The 19,288-nt window shown below is 37.2% G+C and overlaps 2 protein-coding genes across 3 annotated transcripts; one reads left to right on the forward strand and one right to left on the reverse strand.

The window, feature by feature from the left end:
- LOC117299335 lies at nucleotides 1-4,377 on the reverse strand. Of its 2 annotated transcripts, none has more exons than XM_033782855.1 (4): nucleotides 4,215-4,377; nucleotides 3,427-3,515; nucleotides 2,728-2,865; nucleotides 1-1,604 (listed from the first exon to the last, which is right to left on the reverse strand). In XM_033782855.1, exons 1-4 carry the CDS (start codon nucleotides 4,222-4,224, stop codon nucleotides 1,383-1,385), a joined length of 459 nt encoding a protein of 152 aa, XP_033638746.1. In that variant the 5' UTR covers nucleotides 4,225-4,377; the 3' UTR covers nucleotides 1-1,382. The 2 variants fall into 2 exon arrangements, with proteins under 2 accessions (XP_033638746.1, XP_033638745.1); XM_033782854.1 differs by having other exon boundaries at nucleotides 3,427-3,518.
- A 339-nt stretch (nucleotides 4,378-4,716) lies between these two features.
- Nucleotides 4,717-15,175, forward strand: LOC117299344 (DNA repair protein XRCC4-like). Its single transcript, XM_033782867.1, has 11 exons — nucleotides 4,717-4,815; nucleotides 6,425-6,558; nucleotides 7,052-7,173; nucleotides 8,232-8,300; nucleotides 9,284-9,448; nucleotides 10,045-10,101; nucleotides 10,244-10,298; nucleotides 11,412-11,572; nucleotides 13,083-13,198; nucleotides 13,704-13,784; nucleotides 14,628-15,175. Exons 2-11 carry the CDS (start codon nucleotides 6,426-6,428, stop codon nucleotides 14,740-14,742), a joined length of 1,074 nt encoding a protein of 357 aa, XP_033638758.1. The 5' UTR covers nucleotides 4,717-4,815; nucleotide 6,425; the 3' UTR covers nucleotides 14,743-15,175.
- Nucleotides 15,176-19,288: the final 4,113 nt, after the last annotated feature.

Genomic DNA, 19,288 nt, shown 5'->3' on the forward strand with positions numbered 1-19,288 from the left:
CAAACTGTGTTAGTTTAGTGTAAATCTATGGACATTTTGAAAAAGTACCCAAATCTTTTAAATGTATTGTTTTGAATTGTAAGGTTTTCAAAGGTCGGTGTTCGATGAAAAATAATACTTTTACCAAAATACTTTTAAAATAATGTGCATTACATTTAACACAACTTTAACACACAAGTAATCACCTTTAAACAAATAAAAAATGCACGCAGTCACTATATAATGTTATTTCTTATCAACTACGGAAAACAATCACTGGAACTTTTGAATACTATTAAGATAACTGTTATTTCATCTTACCCCGTCAAAAAATCAAGGTAAATTAATAATACTGGCTTCTGATACACAGTTTTAATTATGATAACCGTAAGTATGTAGCACCTTCTAAAAGTACTGCAGCGCATGCAGCAGCCACTGCCAGAAACACCATGGCAAACCTTGGTACGACGCAGAGAGAACGCCTTCTATTGGTTGAATAGCTCCCCGCAGAATATGCACATGCCCATTCTCTTTGCGTCGTGATCGTTATCGTTTTCGTTACTGCTGCAGTGTGACTCGGCCTTAAGTGGGTTCTTTTAACATACACGACACATAGGACCTACAGCTTCACTTCCCACTCTTGGCTTGCTCAAGAGTTATCTACAACGTACAGTAAGTACATCACTACAGCTCGACACTAAGCTGCTTTAAACTGTTGTAAACACAGATGCATAACAGGCTGGTCTACATTGTTCAAATTTGTTGAGCGTTATATAGAATTATATAAACCCATTTACACACACAATATAAATATAAGCAGTACCACACACTGCCTTCACGAATCACAAGGCAACTCAGCTGTAGTCGTCTTTGCCCAGTTTCATAAAAAAATGCTAAGCATAAAATACTGCTTATCAAATGTCTGCTAAGCAAAAAATGAGTGAGGCACCAGTCACAAAAGATGCAAAGTTAAGGTAGTTTTGGCCTGTAACCTCTTTCTGCTGAGCAATACTGTTTTGTGCTTAGCAATTTGTTGAGCTTACAACCTTAAGGAAATTGAGCCCAAATTCATAAATTATGCTCATAACAATTGTCTGGATACCAGGCACATGTGATATTTTATTTGGGCTGGTAACCTTAATCTGGTAAGCATCAATTTGTTGTGCTAAGCTACTTGTTGTGCTTAAGCAGCTCTTTATGCCATAAATATTCCTTTCTCCATATTGTTGAAATGGCTCAATAAATAATAATAATTATAATAATAATAATAAAGTCAAGGATGTAGGCCTACACTTTATGGGTCTGCTAAGTTGAGAATAACTTTTTGGAGGAACCATTTCGTTGAAAAACTAAGATCATGCGACAAAGTAAACCCATTCCTACAGTTAGGCCATTCGATCCTATTATTTGCCAATAGGAACAACTACAGTCACAAACTCGTACCTGACGGTCTCCTCAGAGAATGTGTAGTCTCCGAAGACCTGGACGACGTAAACGACGAATGCGGTGGCGCTGCAAACCCAGACTAGGAGCCCGACGCCCAGACCGGCGTAGAGAAAGCTCTTGGTACGATAGCTGGCCTGGTGGGCACCAAAGGTGTCACCCATGGCGGCTCGTCTTCTTACCTGAAGATTCAGAGAAGAATATAACAGAAATTATTCAAAGTGATCAGTGGCCTGGGCCCGAAACCATACATTGTGTAGACCTGCTTTAAAAGCAAAGATTGTTTAGGCAAAGTATACCTTTGGTTTTTGGAATCGTTTTGACTGTTTTAATCCTCATGTACTGCATAGATGTGTACACACATCTGAAAGACACTGGGCACTTTTTGGTAATTGTCAAAGACCAGTCTTCTCACTTGCTGTATCTCAACATTTTATACATAAAATAACAAACCAGTGAAAATTTGAGCTCAATCGGTCATCGAAGTTGCAAGATAATAATGAAAGAAAGAATACTCTTGTCACATGAAGTTGTGTGCTTTCAGATGCTTGATTTCAATACCTCAAATTCTAAAACTGAGGTCTTGAAATCAAATTCGTGGCAAATTACTTCTTTCTTGAAAAGTGCTCCACTTCAGAGGGTGACGTTTCTCACAATGTTTTATACTACCGACCTCTCCCCATTACTCGTTACCAAGTAAGGTTTTATGCTAATAATTATTATGAGTAATTACCAATAGTGTCCACTGCCTTTAAATGTTTCTGAGATGGCCAAGGATCCAGAGTGGTTATGTCCATGCAGAAAGAATAATCCCCAACAGGAAAACATAATCTGAGAAATGTTACTGTGCACAGTAATTATTCTCAAAAACGAATTTTGAGGCATAAAAACCGATGTACTTTTAAATAACCACATTTACAATGTTTCTCAAAATTATTTATACAAGATGATAAAGCTGCTGTTGGATTGGAACAACACGTTATATTGCCTTTAATTTTACGAGTGATCCTCAAACAAAAACTTTACTTTAAGCTATCATTTAAGGCCAGGTAACACATGCACAGGAGATAAGACTTTTTGAGAATGAACGAAAAACAAAACTTAATAAAAACTACATATTTTGATCAAGCGTCCAAGTTTTTAAAATTATTATTATTATTATTATTATTATTATTATTTATTCAGCCATTTCAACAATACATGGCAATACAAAAAATACTTCCAGATGGGCTAGGGGAAACAAAAGCAAAATAACTACTGTGGTCCATAGACCTGCCTCCCCACATCTGGTTTCTCTTCACTCACCTCGCTGGACTTGAAAATTCCCAGGACCCCCAGCGGGAGACAGCAGAAGAGGGTGACGAAGATGGCAAAAATCTGGTAGTCCTTAGGTTGGGTACTGGAGGTGATGATGGTGGTATCGGCTGGTGGGAATGATGGAATCTGAAAGATAATTGAATAACGTTACATGAAAGTTTGAAAAACAGTGTGTCGATGACACGTCTCAACTCTCAAAAGAATGATGTTCAATTGTCAGGCATGTGAGTAACTATTCATGAAAAAAAGAGAAAAAGAGAAAACCGGGCAGGAAAAATAGAGTAAAAGATTATATTCCTATATTTTTGTACACAGAAAGTAAAGTCAAAAAGAGGAAAATCAAAACCAAAACAGAGGAAATCAGCTGAAAAGAGGAAGTCTCACATGCCTGAATTGTTCAGTTTGAGTCTAACCATTACCATGGTCTAACAAATAAATTTCAGACCTGCCATGTATCACCCGCCAAACAGAGATAAATCTTATCTTTAGTGTTTGTTCAAATAAAACAGTTTCAAGATGATAAAACTGTGTTGTTATTTTGATTCTAGTCTCTTCTCATTTTTGTTTTGACAAGTCCGGCTATGCGATCTTGTTGACTTTTCCCTTTTCCCCCAAGTCTGAGCCTGGGAGCTTAGTGGGAATCTGCTTAGTGTTTTAGACAGGATAAGACTTATATAGGAAACTTACTGATAATGACGTCTGCCCTGGAAATGACTGAAACAACATCTCTGCACTTTCCACTCCATCGTCGCAGACATTATGAAGAGGTTTGTAAGCTGCTAGATAGAGATAAACAAAGGTTGATTTTGTAGGATTTGATAAACAAAGGTTGGTTTTGTAGGGTTTGAAACGTTTTCATGTGCTAATAGTGGGGGTGCAAGAGGGTTTCTTTGTTGATAATAATTAATTTATAACTGCCTAAAGCCAAGGTATAAACCCAGTTACTGGGGCACTACTCCTTTTTTTGAAATTTGTCATTCTCGAGCGATTATGACAAGTTTCGAGAGAGAAAAAAAGGAGTACAGCACCCCAGTTACTGGGTCTACCTAAGCAGTAGCTAAACAATTATTAGGGCTAGGCTAGGGCCTAACCATAGCCTAAGCTAGCAAAGGCTCAAGTCAAACTCAAAGCCTAAGCTGACAAGAACGAAAAGATTACCCCCCCCCCCCCCCCAAAAAAAGGGCTTTCTACATTGTGACACCGTTACCTTTATCATGTTTATTATTTATTTCAATCACTGAACCTGAATCCGTGAATTGATAAAATCGAACACGAATGGGACCTTTTCGTTTATAATTGTGAAAAAGTGGTGGCGCCATACGGAAACTTTTCCTTTTATAATAATAATAATGGTTTATCCATGGCAAGTAATAGTCATTTTGACAAGATCAGATCAGATTTTGACAACTGCAGATAACATGATCGGATCAGTTGTTTTCTCCACAAAATGTGTACAAAACGGCTGTTTTACTTACGGGACGACATGCTGAGTACCGGTACCTGGGCTCTGGCCGCAGTCTATACTGTAAAGCTACGTGTAGATCATTAGTAGATGAGCAAACAAAATCTAAATATACAACAAAATGACGTTTTTTGTGCAGGAAGTGGGACTAAATTTATTATCTTCGGACTGTTGTCTGGTTATCGACTCTGCATAGAAGAAACAGTGTAGTTGTTTCTGTTTAAATACTTGTAAATATTGTCTGTTAGCCAGACTACTCTGACAGTAGCGACGGCTATTTGATGTTAGCTAATTGATCTACACAAATCTGTAGAGTTTGTTTTCAATAGATGTATTTTTATCCATTAACCACATCCGATGTTAATTAAGCCCTAATCATGTGTTTTTTCAATACAAATAAGTACTTTGTTATTCAGTTACAGTTCAATCGTTTTTTTAATCACTTGGAGTCCAAGTTGGACTAAAATGTAGACCACACAACGGCCGTAGCTCAGTGTAGTTTGTGTAGCGCCCTCTCTTGAGTAAATGTGCTCATTTTGTTTTCTTTCAGCGGTGGCTTCGTTCTGCTAGTTTATTGCTCCATGGTTCTGTCAACAAGCGGAGACGGCTTTAAAGTGAGTATTCTGTTTCAACCTTCGTTTGTTATATTATGTCATGTACAAGTACTCTATAGCATTCTTTGTCTTAGGATTACACAATTTAACTGGTAACTTTGGGCTTTTATAAACGGAAACAGACACAGTGGAACACTTTTCAGTAAGTGTGCGTGCACTGACGGGCAGCATGGGCAGTGTGGAACGACCGTAGTCGTAGAGGGCACTGTATAAAAACAACTTTAGTTTCAAGTGTAAAAAGTGGGTGTGTTGTTGAATTAGTTTTCAAACTTTGGGAAAATTTTCCGCTTACGCCACCACTTTTTCATTCCATATGAAATGAATGGTAACTTATAAATTTTCCTCAATGAGATACATGTACCCCTTTTTCTTGTTTTGGTAAAATTAAAATGAGTAAAAAAGTGGTGGCGTGACTGATATGAAAAGTTATGCCAAACTGTTGTTGCAAGATTTTAATATTCAGAATGTTGCTGTTGCTGGAGTAATCTGCGAATACCCACACACAGCCATAACTAAGGTTTATCACGATTCAGAAACGCAAATGCATCAGTCATGGGTAGGCAACGCCCCGGTGTATGATATTGCTGCAAGCACGACGTGCGCACGCATGGCCTTTATCTCTGTTTGCGTTCAACAGCACCCTCTCTTGATATTTTGCTACCCGCGATAAACCTTATAGTTAAATATAGACATGTAAACATAAATATTGACTGCCCAGGCAGGTGGTCGTCGAAAGGAAAATGCCTGGTGTTCTCGTGAGATCTGGAGCGAGTCCCTTTTTTGACACTACTTTTAAGTTTTATCAAAGCAAGACGCTTCTTTACAAAACTGGAAACCAAATTCTCATAAAGGCGTCCCTGTGCCCTGTGAGCCTTGCATGATACAAGGTTTCATGCGGTAACTTTTGTAAGATCGACAACCTTTTGACATTTTCAATTTCACATCACTATAAAAACATGAAAATTGCTTTCCAGTGTGCATCATAAACAAACACAGAATTTTAAATATATAAACATAAATAAAAACTACAGGTGAAAAAATGTTACACTAAGTACAGTAACAAAATGTTTACGGTCATTATTTTTTGTATTGACTACCAAAGGTATATACTCCTAGAACTATGATGAGGCTCATTCCACTATCGTCTCGAACAAACAGAGACGATAGCAGAACAAACGTCATAGTTCTAGGAGTACCTAGGTAGGTATACCCATTCTCTAAAGACACTGGACACTATTGGTAATTGTCAAAGACCAGTCTTCTCACTTGGTGTATCTCAACATACATGCATAAAATAACAAACCTGTGAAAATTTGAGCTCAATTGGTCGCCGAAGTTGCAAGATAATAATGAAAGAAAAAACACCCTTGTCAGACCTTAAAAATCTAATTCTGAGGTCTTGAAATCAAATTCCTGGAAAATTACTTCTCACTTGAAAACTTCTTTACTTCAGAGGGAGGGAGCCGATTCTCACAATGTTTTATAAATACTATCAACAGCTCTCCATTACTTGTTAGGCCTAACAAGTAAGTTTTTATGCTAAACAGTATTTTGAGCAATTACCAAAAGTGTCCACTGCCTTTAATGAAAATTGTTTTCATTTTCCCAGAATGTCCAATCGGAGTCTGTGCCGTATTGATGTTGGTCGGCAGCCGTATTTTCTACAAACTACTCTGAGAGAAGGAGGGAAGGATGGATTTGATCTGGTCATCACTGACACAATCAACTCGTGGGAAGGGAAACGTAAGGTTTTGTTGGTTTTACATTTAACACACCACACCCACATGCCTGGAACTTGCCTAACTTTTGACATGTTTAAGATGTTCCCTCACTGTCCATACTAAAGTTCCTCTCAAGCGTCAACTTTTAATTTAGCAGTTTCTCTTTGTTTTGATTTGGGGTCGGACAAAAAATAACTAGATCAGTATTTGAACCAATGGCACTCCACCAACTGAGCTACATGTATCTAGCCCTATATTGGCGGTGTCCCTATTTTGTCAATATCTTCGCTCAGGTGTGCCAGTCAGATGCCATGCAACCATTAACTGCTGTGTAGCCATGGATCACACCCAATAATAACATCTTGGGAAGTCAGCAGCCAGGGGTCCCAGTCAGTTTCCCTTGTAGTTTATTCTGTGTCTCTATGTTTTAGCAATTGCATACAAAATTAGTATTACATCTTCATGTAGCCATAAAGTGGTTTTAAATCATACTCTTTGTTCCCTTTACTTTTCAGTTTCCTTAAAGAGACTGGAGAAGCTTGCCAAGGAAGTCAACATGGATCTTCAAGAATTCATTGAGCAAACGAAGAAAGCCCTGACGAGACAAAACATAGGAGACCTGGCATTTGAGTATCAAGTAAGTAGACAGGATCTTTCAGTTTAAAAAAAGTACTTTTACTAAAAGAAAATTGAAATACAGTGTTTAATCATGGTTGTATGTAGACAAATGTACCATTTGAGTGTGCTGGCAAAATTACCAGGTTTAACTTGTCCGAAATTCAGAAGTTATCTGGGCCGAATTTATGGCTCTGCTTATCACCATTCATCCTTATAAGGCAAGTGCCAAATATCTGCACTAGCTGTGGCTGTGTAAGCGAAGAATGCCCAGTTAAAGCCATTGGACACTCTCTGAACAGAACAAAAAATCAAGTGCACAGGTTTAAAATTAACTTACAGGGTTTACAGAAGGTAATGGTGAAAGACTTCCCTTGAAATATTATTCCATGAAATGCTTTACTTTTTGAGAAAACATTTTAAAAAATTATAAATTCTCGATATCGAGAATAACATTTATATTAAACACATGTCATGACACGGCGAAATGTGCGAAAACAAGGGTGGGTTTTCCCGTTAGTTTCTCCCGACTCCGATGACCAATTGAGCCTAAATTTTTACAGTCGCCACTGGTTAAAGGAACACGTTGCCTTGGATCGGTCGAGTTGGTCTTTGTAAAGCGTTTGTATTCAATTGTTATAAAATGCATTGTTTAGAAAGATATTTTAAAAGTAGAATATAATGATCCACATAAGTATCACTCAAAATTGCGTGGTTTTCCTTTCACCTCGTCGACAAACACGGTCGGCCATTTATGGGAGTCAAATTGGCCAACCGTGTTAGTTCGCAAAGTAACAGGAAAACCACGCAATTTCGAGGCAAACCTGTGTGGATCATTGTATTCTACTTTTAAAACATCTTTCTAACCATATGCATTTTATAACAAACGGTTACAAACGCTTTTCAAAGACCAACTCGACCGATCCATGGCAACGTGTTCCTTTAACGAACTGCCTTTTTATTTAAAAATGGTTAGTAAAAACACAAACAAAAACATTTTTCAATTGGTGTCTTTTTCCAAAAATGTTTAGGGAGTATTTCGGGCTTTTGAAAGTGATCAATAAATGATTTGTTTTGTAGATGAAACCGTCTGATGGCAGTGGGTCAGAGTTCTCCTGGAAGAAAGTCATGACAAGTGGAAACATTAAGGTAGGTTTTTCCAAAGTAAGTCAGTGAAAGTTCAGCAACCCAAGTTGACATCAATGCAATTTTGTGTCACTTTTTTTCCTAGAGCAATACCATTTCTTCCATTTTAGTTTATCTGAAAAGAAGCACTTTATTTTTAGGCACCTTGGAGGCAAACAACTGCCCTTAAATCAAGGATTCTATTATAGCAAGCCTATATCTGTCACTCAGTGACGCTCAATGGGGCTTCAACATTTAGTATTTCCTGCAAGGTATTTGGGAATACGTTTGAGTTGTGAGACCTACTCAGTGCGGTACTATTTTCTGAAGATTTTAAGATAATATCTAAGTCTTATATGGCGCACGTATTTACCAAACAAGGTACTCAACGCCCTGAGTATATACAAACTTTCAGAAAGATAGGTAATTGCAGTGATGAATTTTGAGACCCAATTATTTAGCACCTACATAAGGGTTTACAAGGTGCTACGGCGCATACAGCAGCCACAGCCAGGAACACCGGGGCGTACCCCTTCTCTTTTCGAGAAGTGCACTGGGTTCTTTTACATGCGTTACACAACACATGGGACCAACAGCTTTACAACCCATCCGAAGGACGGAGCTTAAGGACACAAGTGTCACGGCTGGGGATTCGATCCACACTCTGCTGATCAGAAACACCAGAGTTTGAATTTGGTGCTCTTAACCGCTCGGCCACGACACTTCCACATAGGATAATAACTATTATTATATAACTTATTTATTGATAACTAATTTTAACTAATTTATTGTGTATTTTTTAAAATTATTATTATATATTTTTAACTAATTTATTGATAACTAATTTTAACTAAATTGTTGTGAATTTTTTTTCTTCTTTTTTTTCAGTTCCAACTTTAATGTGTATTGTTTTGTAATTCAGCCAGTAGGCTGAAATGAGCAGCTTTTTTATAAACCATAATAATTAAATTAGTTAAATAATTAATTATATATATTTTTGTTTTCAGTTCCAACTTGGTTCGTTAAGTCTTGAGGTTGCTGAAGACCCTTCTGAGGCCATCCAAGAATTGTTCATCTTCACAATCCAGAATGCCGCTTCATTAAGAGAGAACATTAACGTCTTAGAAGGAGAGAATGAAAAATTGTCCACTGAGAGGGCAAATGCTCTGAAAGTAAGTTTCTTAAGGGTTTGGGTACTTTTTGTAGGCCAAAATATTTATTGTGCTTTGTGCATTTCTTGATTTCTTAAATGACTCTTTGTGTTATTTTATACGTTTAACTGTAAAGTGTCTATAGATATGTCTTTTTGTAGGACAAAAAACACAATGACCACAGATTTACACGTAACTTACACAGTTTGAAGATAATGATAGTAGAAAGCTTCCCTGAAAATATTACCTGCTGAGGTGCTGTAGTTTTTGAGAAATGAGTAAAACAAGTCACAAAATAAATTTCATCTCAGCGACATTGTTTTATTCATTTCTCAAGAATTACAGCCTTCTAATATCATTATCGTCAAACTGTAAGTTTAATGTAAATCTGAAGCCATTGTGTTTTGTGTTACAAAAAGTATCCAAACCCTCTCAGAAATTGTATGCATATAGTCTGCTTGTTTTCTTAAGAATGTGCAAAGAACATATTCAAAGGTTGAACAAAAATAAAAGTTATATACCTCTTGCTTTTTCTGTGTGCTTTCTGCCCCCCCCCCCCCCCCTCGCCCTCTCTATCTCATTTGCGTTTGTGAACCAGTGTGCTTTTTTTATTTCAGAGACTGGAAAAATGTGTTAATTTGCATAGTGAAATGGAACAAGAACTCTTCTCAAAGGTAGGTTACTTTTGAAAAAAAAAATGTTTTCCTATTATTCAGGATCGCACTCGATGCTCTTGAGTAATTGTTTTTATACGTCCTACTTGCGGGCACTCATCAATTTGGTCAATCAAAGATCTTTGTCGATTTTCTTTTGCAGTTTCAAGTTGTTCTGAATGACAAGAAAGCAAAAATCAGACGTCTCAAACAAGAAGGTAAGACTTTAAACATGTCTTTGCACTGTACACAACGATATATTATCATGCATTCAATATATGGAACGTATTACTTACATTGTTTTGTTCTGGCAACTCACACCTGTTATCTCCATGTAATTCCTTTTCAAAACTGAACTTAAATGGAACAAGAAAGGTAGTAGCAACACTTAAATACACTTGACACTGTTGATTATTGTCAAAGCATATCTCGATATCACATGGCTGTTTTCGCTTCAAATGTTTTGCAGGAGTAAAGCACATTTCTACTGATGCAAATAATTCGCTGCGAAATTGTGACGTGAAAATTTGTATCATATATGCATTCACAGGAATTATGAACTAGGCTATATAGTCTTTAAGTGCTACTACTACCTTCCTTGTTTTATCTTTCATACTAAAAAATATCTTCAATTATAATTTATGGGCTTCCATGTATTAAATGGATGAAACTATTTCCAATATACAAATGATGCCTTTTGTTCATGTTTCCCTGCATTGTATGTAATACCTACAATGCATTTACCACTTTTATGGTCCTCACCACTTTACTCCTATTGGTTCATAGGAAACTTTTTTTGGCTATAATTTCCCCGCTGTTTCTGGATCCTTCTCATAATCCCTTCCCCTCTTTTTTTTTCTACAAATGGATATGTATTTGTTTGTACTTGTTTTATGCCCCTGATGAAGGTCTGGTTTGAAACGAAAGCTAAGGCCATCTGCCCTATTCATTATTGTTATCCTTTTATCACTGGTCCTTTATGTTATCTTTGATCCTTTGCTTTAGGTATTCATCCTTTATACTTGGTTTTGCCTGCTTGGTTTTGCCCAATATGTATGGTTGTTGCCCTGTGTATAATATTTCTTGTAATTTTATTGTTTAAAACCAAATTCCTAGTCTTAGACTTTGTATTTAGTGTCAATGTATTTCTTAAAATAAACAAATAATTATTTGAATTGAAAAAATATGTATATGTATATTATAATGTTTTTTTTTTTTTTTTTTTTTTTTGCTATATTATGTTATTTTCTCTGGTATTAATGGTTTGGCCCTAGTTATGGCTTTGCTCTTGTATTTTGTAAAATGCTCATTTTCCCTCTTTATTTCCTCAGTCAAGGATGCAATCTCAAATGCAGAATCTGCATCCAGTCATCTCCCGACAAGAGATACATCTCATCCGTCGTTGAATTCCTCAGGGGAGGAGAGTAATGAGGATGATCTTGAAGACGAGGAGCTGGAAGACGATGAAATCAGCACAGATGAGGAATCCAAGGTGAGATAATGGTAGGCGGTAATAGTGCATTGAATTCAAGTTAACAATGGTCGAGTCGTCGGAGTATCTTTGAATCCTGGGCAGGACACCTACTTAGGGTGTCGTGGCCGAGCGTTTTAGAGCATTGAATTTGAGTTATGGTGGTTAAGGCTTCGAGATCATAACAATTGTGTCCTTGAGCAAGACGCTTTTCTTTTCCTTCAGCTGTGCCACGCATCTGGAACTCGCTACCACTTAATCTTAAATCTTGTCTTTGTACCACAAAATTCAAATCTCTTCTCAAAACTTATCTTATGTCACAGGTTTTCAAGGACTAATTTTGTTGTGTCTGATTTTCTTTGTTTTGTTTTTGTTTTGTTTTTGGTTTAACTGCACCTTGAACACCCAGCAGGGTGGATCATTACAAGTCTTATTATTATTAATTATTATTATTATTTGCTTTTCCTCACATGGGTGTAAATGGGTACCTGCGAGGGTAGAGCTTGATAATGTGTTTGAAGTAGCCTTCGGACCACCACTGCAGGTCAGGGCTGTGTACTCCCAAGGGAGATGAGAAAGATTACGGAAATGTTATTGGCCAAATGACCAGCCGTCGGTTTCACAAAACTCTTCCTAACTTAAGACTAATCTTAGGACTTAGGACGAGTCCCAACCCTGCACTGTAGCATGCAGACTTTAAGACTAATCCTAAGTTAGGACGAGTTACCCGTCCTAACTCGAGATAAGACGAGTCCTAACTCTTTGTGAAATCGACGGCAGGACATTAATGTAAAGCGCACTGATACATTACTGTAAAATGCACTATAATGGTCTAAGAACTACTTACTATCACTATTGTTACATTGCTAAAAGACCTGCTTGAACGAAAATGTCAAGTCGTGAACTTTGCTGGATTCCACTTAAAATGTTTTCGATGAATAAGGAAATCGAGTCATATGATTATAAATAGGTTTCAATTGTGTAAAAAAAACAATCATTTTGTATGCCCTTGTCCAGAGCTTTTCTGCGAGATTTGCGAAAAGCCCCGTTACGTAATCACTCTCAAAACGTCATAAGTAGATAAAGCCGCTTTGTTGCAGCGTGGATGTATAACAAAGCAAACTCCCACAAATGACGTCAGCGGCATTGTCCTTTGACGCCCGCTCTCAACGGCAGAAGTGTTTTTAGTTTTTCAAAAAACCTTTAGGTAGGGGCCTGCTTTTTTAATCGATAAGTACGAAAAGTTCAGAAGTGTACACATATCAAAATTATATTTAAATGGTGAACAAGTGCATTATAAACAAGTAAAAATACCATTTCTGTTGAAAACATTCCGCTCAGGTAGCTGTTAAATGTATATGACTGTAGGCACAGTGTTGCCAAAATTCCTGTGGAAAAAAACTAGGTATCTAGAGTGTAACTTAAAAACCAAGCCCTTCTCTATTCCCTAGCAAATGTCTAAAGGTTTTGTTAGATTTATAAATATAAACAAGTTTTAATTTAAAATTCTTTTTTTTGTTACCACTTTCAGTCGAGACACAAACCGAAAAAGAGAACCGTACAATCAAGTAGAGTGGAGGCAGACACAAGCTTGATTCTAGGCGATGATGAACCAACCAATGAAACAGCAGCTCCTATGGGCAAAAGGTATATATCGCCTAATCTGATTGGTTATTGATACATCAAAGTAGGCGGGGATTGGCTGCTAAAGGTCGAAGGACCTCACAAGATTTTCTTTTTGGGGGGGATTATGAAGCAACCAATGAAACAACAGCTCCTAGGGGCAAAAGGTATATCGTCTTATCTGATTGGTTGCCAAGTCAAAGATTGTATTGAAGCAGGCATGTGAGACTTCCCCTTTTCAGCTGATTTCCTTTTTTTTGGGGTTTTGATTTTCCTCTTTTTTCCTTAAAACTTACTGTGTACAAAAGTATAGGAAAATTGTCATTTCCTCTTTTTTGCTTGCCTGGTTTTCTCTTTTCCTCTTTTCATGGCTAGTTACTCATACATGCCTGATTAAGGGTAAGAAGTTGCGCAAAGTGAGTGCTAGGAAGGAACAACGAGTGAGAGAACCTTACTTTTAGATGAAGAACCTATAGAGGAGGCTCAATGAGGAGACAGAGTGTCTTACAGGATTTATGTTTTCTTGCAGGAGAAAAAGACGAGCTGTAACGAGTAAACAGACGCCATCTAAACCAGCCATTCCAAAAGTGTTATCTGGCAGGACAGAGAGGTGAGTTAATTTCTTGTTTAATAGTAGATGTTAAAGACAGTGTACACTATTGGTAATTGTCAAAGACTCTCACTTGGTGTATCTCAACATATGCATAAAATAACAAACCTGTGGAAATTTGAGCTCAATCGGTCGTCGGAGTTGCGGGATAACTATGAAAGAAAAAAACACCCTTGCTACACGAAGTTGTGTGCTTTCAGATGCTTGATTTCGAGACCAAGTATTAAACCTGAGGTCTCGAAATAAAATTCGTGTAAAATTACTTCTTTCTCCAAAACTAGGTCACTTCAGAGGGAGCTGTTTCTCACAATGTTTTATCCCATCAACCTCTACCCCATTAGTCGTTACCAAGTAAGGTTTTATGCCATTACTTATTTTGAGTAATTACCAATAGTGTCCACTGCCTTTAAACTTGCACCAGTGATAAAGAATATTAATTTTGGTGTTACCCTTACACGTATGTGTGTTAGAACCTTCCTGAGTTCCGTGAAAAAAAATCACAGGCATATTACTCGGTTACCTTGTATGTTTTGAAGAATCAAAGTGAAATGTTGCAAAAGTATTGTACTAGATATACACTGTACAAATTATTTTTTGATGTTGAAATTATTTAATTCATGGTTATTGTGTACACCAAAGCACGGAAAGAAAAACATAAGAAACCTAGGAAAGACATAAGCTAAGATGGCGTGTGGTGTGGCGCGGCCAAGCTCACCGGACCCAAGTTCTGGTGTTGCCAGCAGCAGATTATGGGTTGGACACCCTGTAGTGACACTTGTGCCCTTATCATTAAAATATTGTTTTAATCGCACACCAATGTGGATGTTTCTCTTTGAATTCCAGGAGTGCTACCCCATCTACACCCGGAACATCTGAAATCAGTCGCCTGTCACAAAGAACATCGAGTAAATCGTCAAAATCTGATCCCGATCCCGACATGTTGTTTGATGAATTGTGAATTAGAGTCTTGTAGGTAAATCTTCATCTTCAGTATACCATTACTAGATTCTTGTTAGTAGAGACCGTTTTTCAAGTGCGCAGAGTTGTCACTTTTGGGTCAGCCAATCAGCATTGCTTTTCATTGCTTCCCTTCAAGAGGTTAATGACAAGAGGTATCGAAACGGCGCGCCGTCCGTGGTCTCGAGTCTGAATGAGAATTTGTCTTGCCAAGTTGAAACTAAGATGTTCTGATATTGTTTTTATCATGTAAAGTTGGCTCACTGAAACTACTTCTCAGGTGAGATTTGCATTGACGCCATGTGTTATATGGTTTTTGAGTAGTAGTACTTCTTAGAAGAATTGCTGTTAGAAAATACGATGTTTTGATCAGTATGCTCTGATCGTCTTCAGGAGAAAGTCACCTGAGAATAGTTTTAAAGGCAGTGAACACTATTGGTAATTACTCAAAATAATTATCATCATAAAACCTTTCTTGATTACGAGTAATGGGGAGAGGTTGATAGTATAAAACATTGTGAGAAATAGCTCCCTCTGAAGTGGCGTAGTTTTCGAGAAAGAAGTGATTTTCCACGAATTTGATTTCGAGACCTCAAGTTTAGAATTTGAGGTCTCGAAATCAAGCATCTGAAAGCACACAAGTTCGTATGACAAGGGTGTTTTTTCTTTCATTATTATCTCGCAACTTCGATGACTGATTGAGCTCAAGTTTTCACAGGTTTGTTATTTTATGCATATGTTGAGATACACCAAGTGAGAAGACTAGTCTTTGACAATTACCAATAGTGTCCACTGTCTTTAAGAAACTAAACATATCAACTTGGCCTGATGTTTCTCACCCAAGACAATTTCACTGAAACTAAGAGTGTTATTTAACTTCTTTACAGTTTTATAGAAAACGAAAAATGGAAACCTTAAACAAACACAAATAAAACAGGTTGCTACAATAAAATCGAGTTTCCTGATGCACTTATTTTCCAATAGATAGAGGTCTTTATGATAGTCGAACAAATTCCAGTCTCTAATTTCACGTTAAAGACACTGGACACCTTTGGTAATTGTCAAAGACCAGTCTTCTCACTTGGTGTATCTCAACATATATGCACAAAATAACAAACCTGGGAAACTTTAACTCAATTGGTCGGCGAAGTTGCAAGATAATAGAGGAAGAAAAAACACCCTTGTCACACGAAGTTGTGTGCTTTCATGCTCGATGAGGTCTCGAAATCAGTTCAAATTATTTTACTGAGAAATTACTTCTTTCTCGAAAGCTAATACTTCAGAGGGAGCCGTTTCTCACAATGTTTTATACTATCAACAGCTCTCCATTGCTTGTTACCAAGTAAGCAGTTGCCAATAGTGTCCAGGGCCTTTATAAACTGGTGTAACATTAGGTGCGTCACCCATTAAAAACAGACATGAGTTTATCTATGAAGGGTCCGTACTTTCTGGTTTGGGAAACAACAGTTTTCAACAGGATCTTTCTTATCTGATCAATGACAAACGTTCACAAGGCCTAAAACAAATGGTTTAGGATGCCACTGCATGTGAGTTTACTGGCAAATAGGTCAATTTTGTTGACTACATGTATTTGAAATTAAAGATGCTATGTCAGATTGTTGGCCCCAAACATTAAAAACTAGATTTTTTTGAGTGAATGGTATTTCAAAGAGTATCACCCGCTCTAACAATTTTTGTTTTTACTTTTACTTTTAATGGTCAGGAACCATGACAAAAATTTAAAACGTTTCTTATAAAACACATAAGAATTGGTCACGTGATATATTGTCGGGATCCCGACAAAAACTAATTTTTAGCACTTTATTTCACTGCTACTAATAACTTGTGGACTTTTTCGAGCAATGGCTCAAATGAAAGCTTGTAACTTTCTCGACCCCCATCAAAATACTTATTGAATTTTAAATCAAAATTTTGGGGTCAAATCGGCCAAAAATCTGATATAGCATTTTTAATAGCCTGATTTTATTTACAAACGCTAGGAGTGAACTTTGTATTGGTTTTGGTGATTGGATAAGTCAATGTTTACCCTAGTCTTGATGTCTAGAGTAGCAATTGTTTATCTTTACAAACTATTCTTTGGTTCACCCATGCTTCACCAAGGATTGGACCGATGCACTGTTTGTATTATCAAAATACGGCTGATCATCAACAAAGCCCTTGTTCGTTCACATGATCTGAATGGGAACGAATTATCATTACAGGAATTGGTAAGAACAAAGCTAGTCTAAGATCACAGATTTACATCAAACTTACACGGTCGAATGATGATCGATAGTAGAAAACTCTCATATCTCATGCATGTATGTTTTATGATGATATGTTGTGATATTTTGAAACAAACAAACAAACAAATATTATTGGAACCAGGTCGACACACTCTGCTGCTCATAGAATCACCGGAGATTGGGTCCATTGAGCTTGACCGCTCGGCCATATACATGCCAATTCATCAGTACGGTGCCGTCGATTATAACTAAGAATTTACTATTAAACTCCGCTCGTCAAACAGTACTTGTGGGTACAAATATAAAATATAGTGTTGGCTCTGAAAAGACCCCGTGTCGTCTCGACGTTTCGAACAGTATACTCTGCTCGTCTTCAGGAGAAAGTTTAGCTGTAAAAAGTTACTGAAGAGTAAGTAGAGATAGTTTATGCCAAACTACCATGGCCCATATAGACACTGTTGAGAGCTGAAGACCATGAATATAAAAGTTAGGCACCAAACTGTGTGTGATAGCCATTAATTCTGTGGTACCGGTAGGCCTCAATGGAGGCATTGGGGGTTAAAGGCAGTGGACACTATTGGTAATTGTCAAAGATGAGCCTTCTCACTAGGTGTATCTCAACATATGCATAAAATAACTAACCTGTGAAAAATTGACCTCAATCGGTCATCGAAGTTGCGAGATAACAATGAAAGAAAAAAACACCCTTGTCACACAAAGTTGTGTGCATTTAGTTGGTTGATTTCGAGACCTCAAGTTCTAAATCTGAGGTCTCAAAATCAAATTCGTGGAAAATTACTTCTTTCTCAAAAACTATGGCACTTCAGAGGGAGCCGTTTCTCACAATGTTTTATACCATCAACCTCTCCCCATTTCTCGTTACCAAGTAAGGTTTTATGCTGATAATTATTTTGAGTAATCACCAATAGTGTCCACTGCCTTTAAAGGGACACGTTCCGAAAGTGTCCAATGGCTTTAAGTTCACTCTGCGGCAATGTGACAAAGTTTACAATTATTTACGAGGGGCCATCGTTTGGTCTTTGTCAACGTAATGCTACATTTTGACTGATATTATGACACTCACTTATGACAGAAGTTTGACTGCAAAAACTGGGATGTTAAAATTGACCCAGTTGGTGTTGTCAAAGTCATGTAGATACCGTGGTCAAGTGGTTATAGACTGCAGGACTTCTGCAGTCACAAGGTTGTGGGTTCGAATCCTCCAGCAACCGCTATTTTCACAATGACTGGAATAGATATTGTCGGACTAAATACCATTTTCTTGATTTGTGCATTATTTATAATCAACAACCAATGTTTGTATGAGAGAGATTGGCTGTTGTCGGCTTGGTGTTTAGATCCCCCTCTGGGAGTTTGCAGAGTTCCCTTTATGGGAAGATCTTCTATCACAAACAAACAAACAAACAAACAAACAAACTAACAAACAAGGATCGAAGAAAGAGTAGATGGTGCAAATTTGAGCATCCCGGTTTTAACAGTTATATTGGATGTGTAATTATAATTGACTTCTATAATGGTGATGATGTTCGGCAAATTCTGTTGAGAAATTCTGCCCATCTGCAAAAAAATGTGTTAAAATGTACGCCATGGGTGCTACCACATAGAGACCAAAGAGGGATTCCAAATTAACATCAAAATGGTGTTAAGATAACACCACGATGTAAATTTGGATTTTGTTTTCAGTACCTTTATGTAACGACACTGTCAATTTTAACACAACAGTTTTATGCATGGGAATGGGAGTCAATGAACCAACGCAAAAAAAAGGATTAAAATTGACATGAAAGATAATAATAAAAAATAATAAAAAAATTATGCGGGTGGCACTCTAAAAATACATGCTATCATTAAACTTTATTGGTAACAAGCAATGGATATCTGCTGATAGAATTACCAAACGTGTGGTAATTGTCAACGTCAATCCCTGCATAATGCATGAAAAGAACTGTGTCGTCGAAATCGCGAGAGAATAATGAAAATAAAAACACCATTTTGAATAATTGTGTGTGCTATCAGATGGCCAAAAAAAAAAAATTCATGCCCGAAGTATTTTAATATTCCAAAGAAATAACCCCTTTCTCAAAAACTACGTTACTTCAGAGGGAGCCGTATCTCACAAAGTGTTATACTAACAACAGCTCTCCATTGCTCGTTCCATGTAAGCTTTTATGCTAACAATATATATTCAATATTTCCCAGTGTCCAGTGCCGTTAAGTCCATCGACATACATGATGTATTGCTCAAGGACACTCTTTAATAATTACTACTTCTCCGATTGT

Source organism: Asterias rubens, chromosome 14, assembly GCF_902459465.1.
Source record: "Asterias rubens chromosome 14, eAstRub1.3, whole genome shotgun sequence".
NCBI classification, from domain to species: Eukaryota; Metazoa; Echinodermata; class Asteroidea; order Forcipulatida; family Asteriidae; genus Asterias; species Asterias rubens.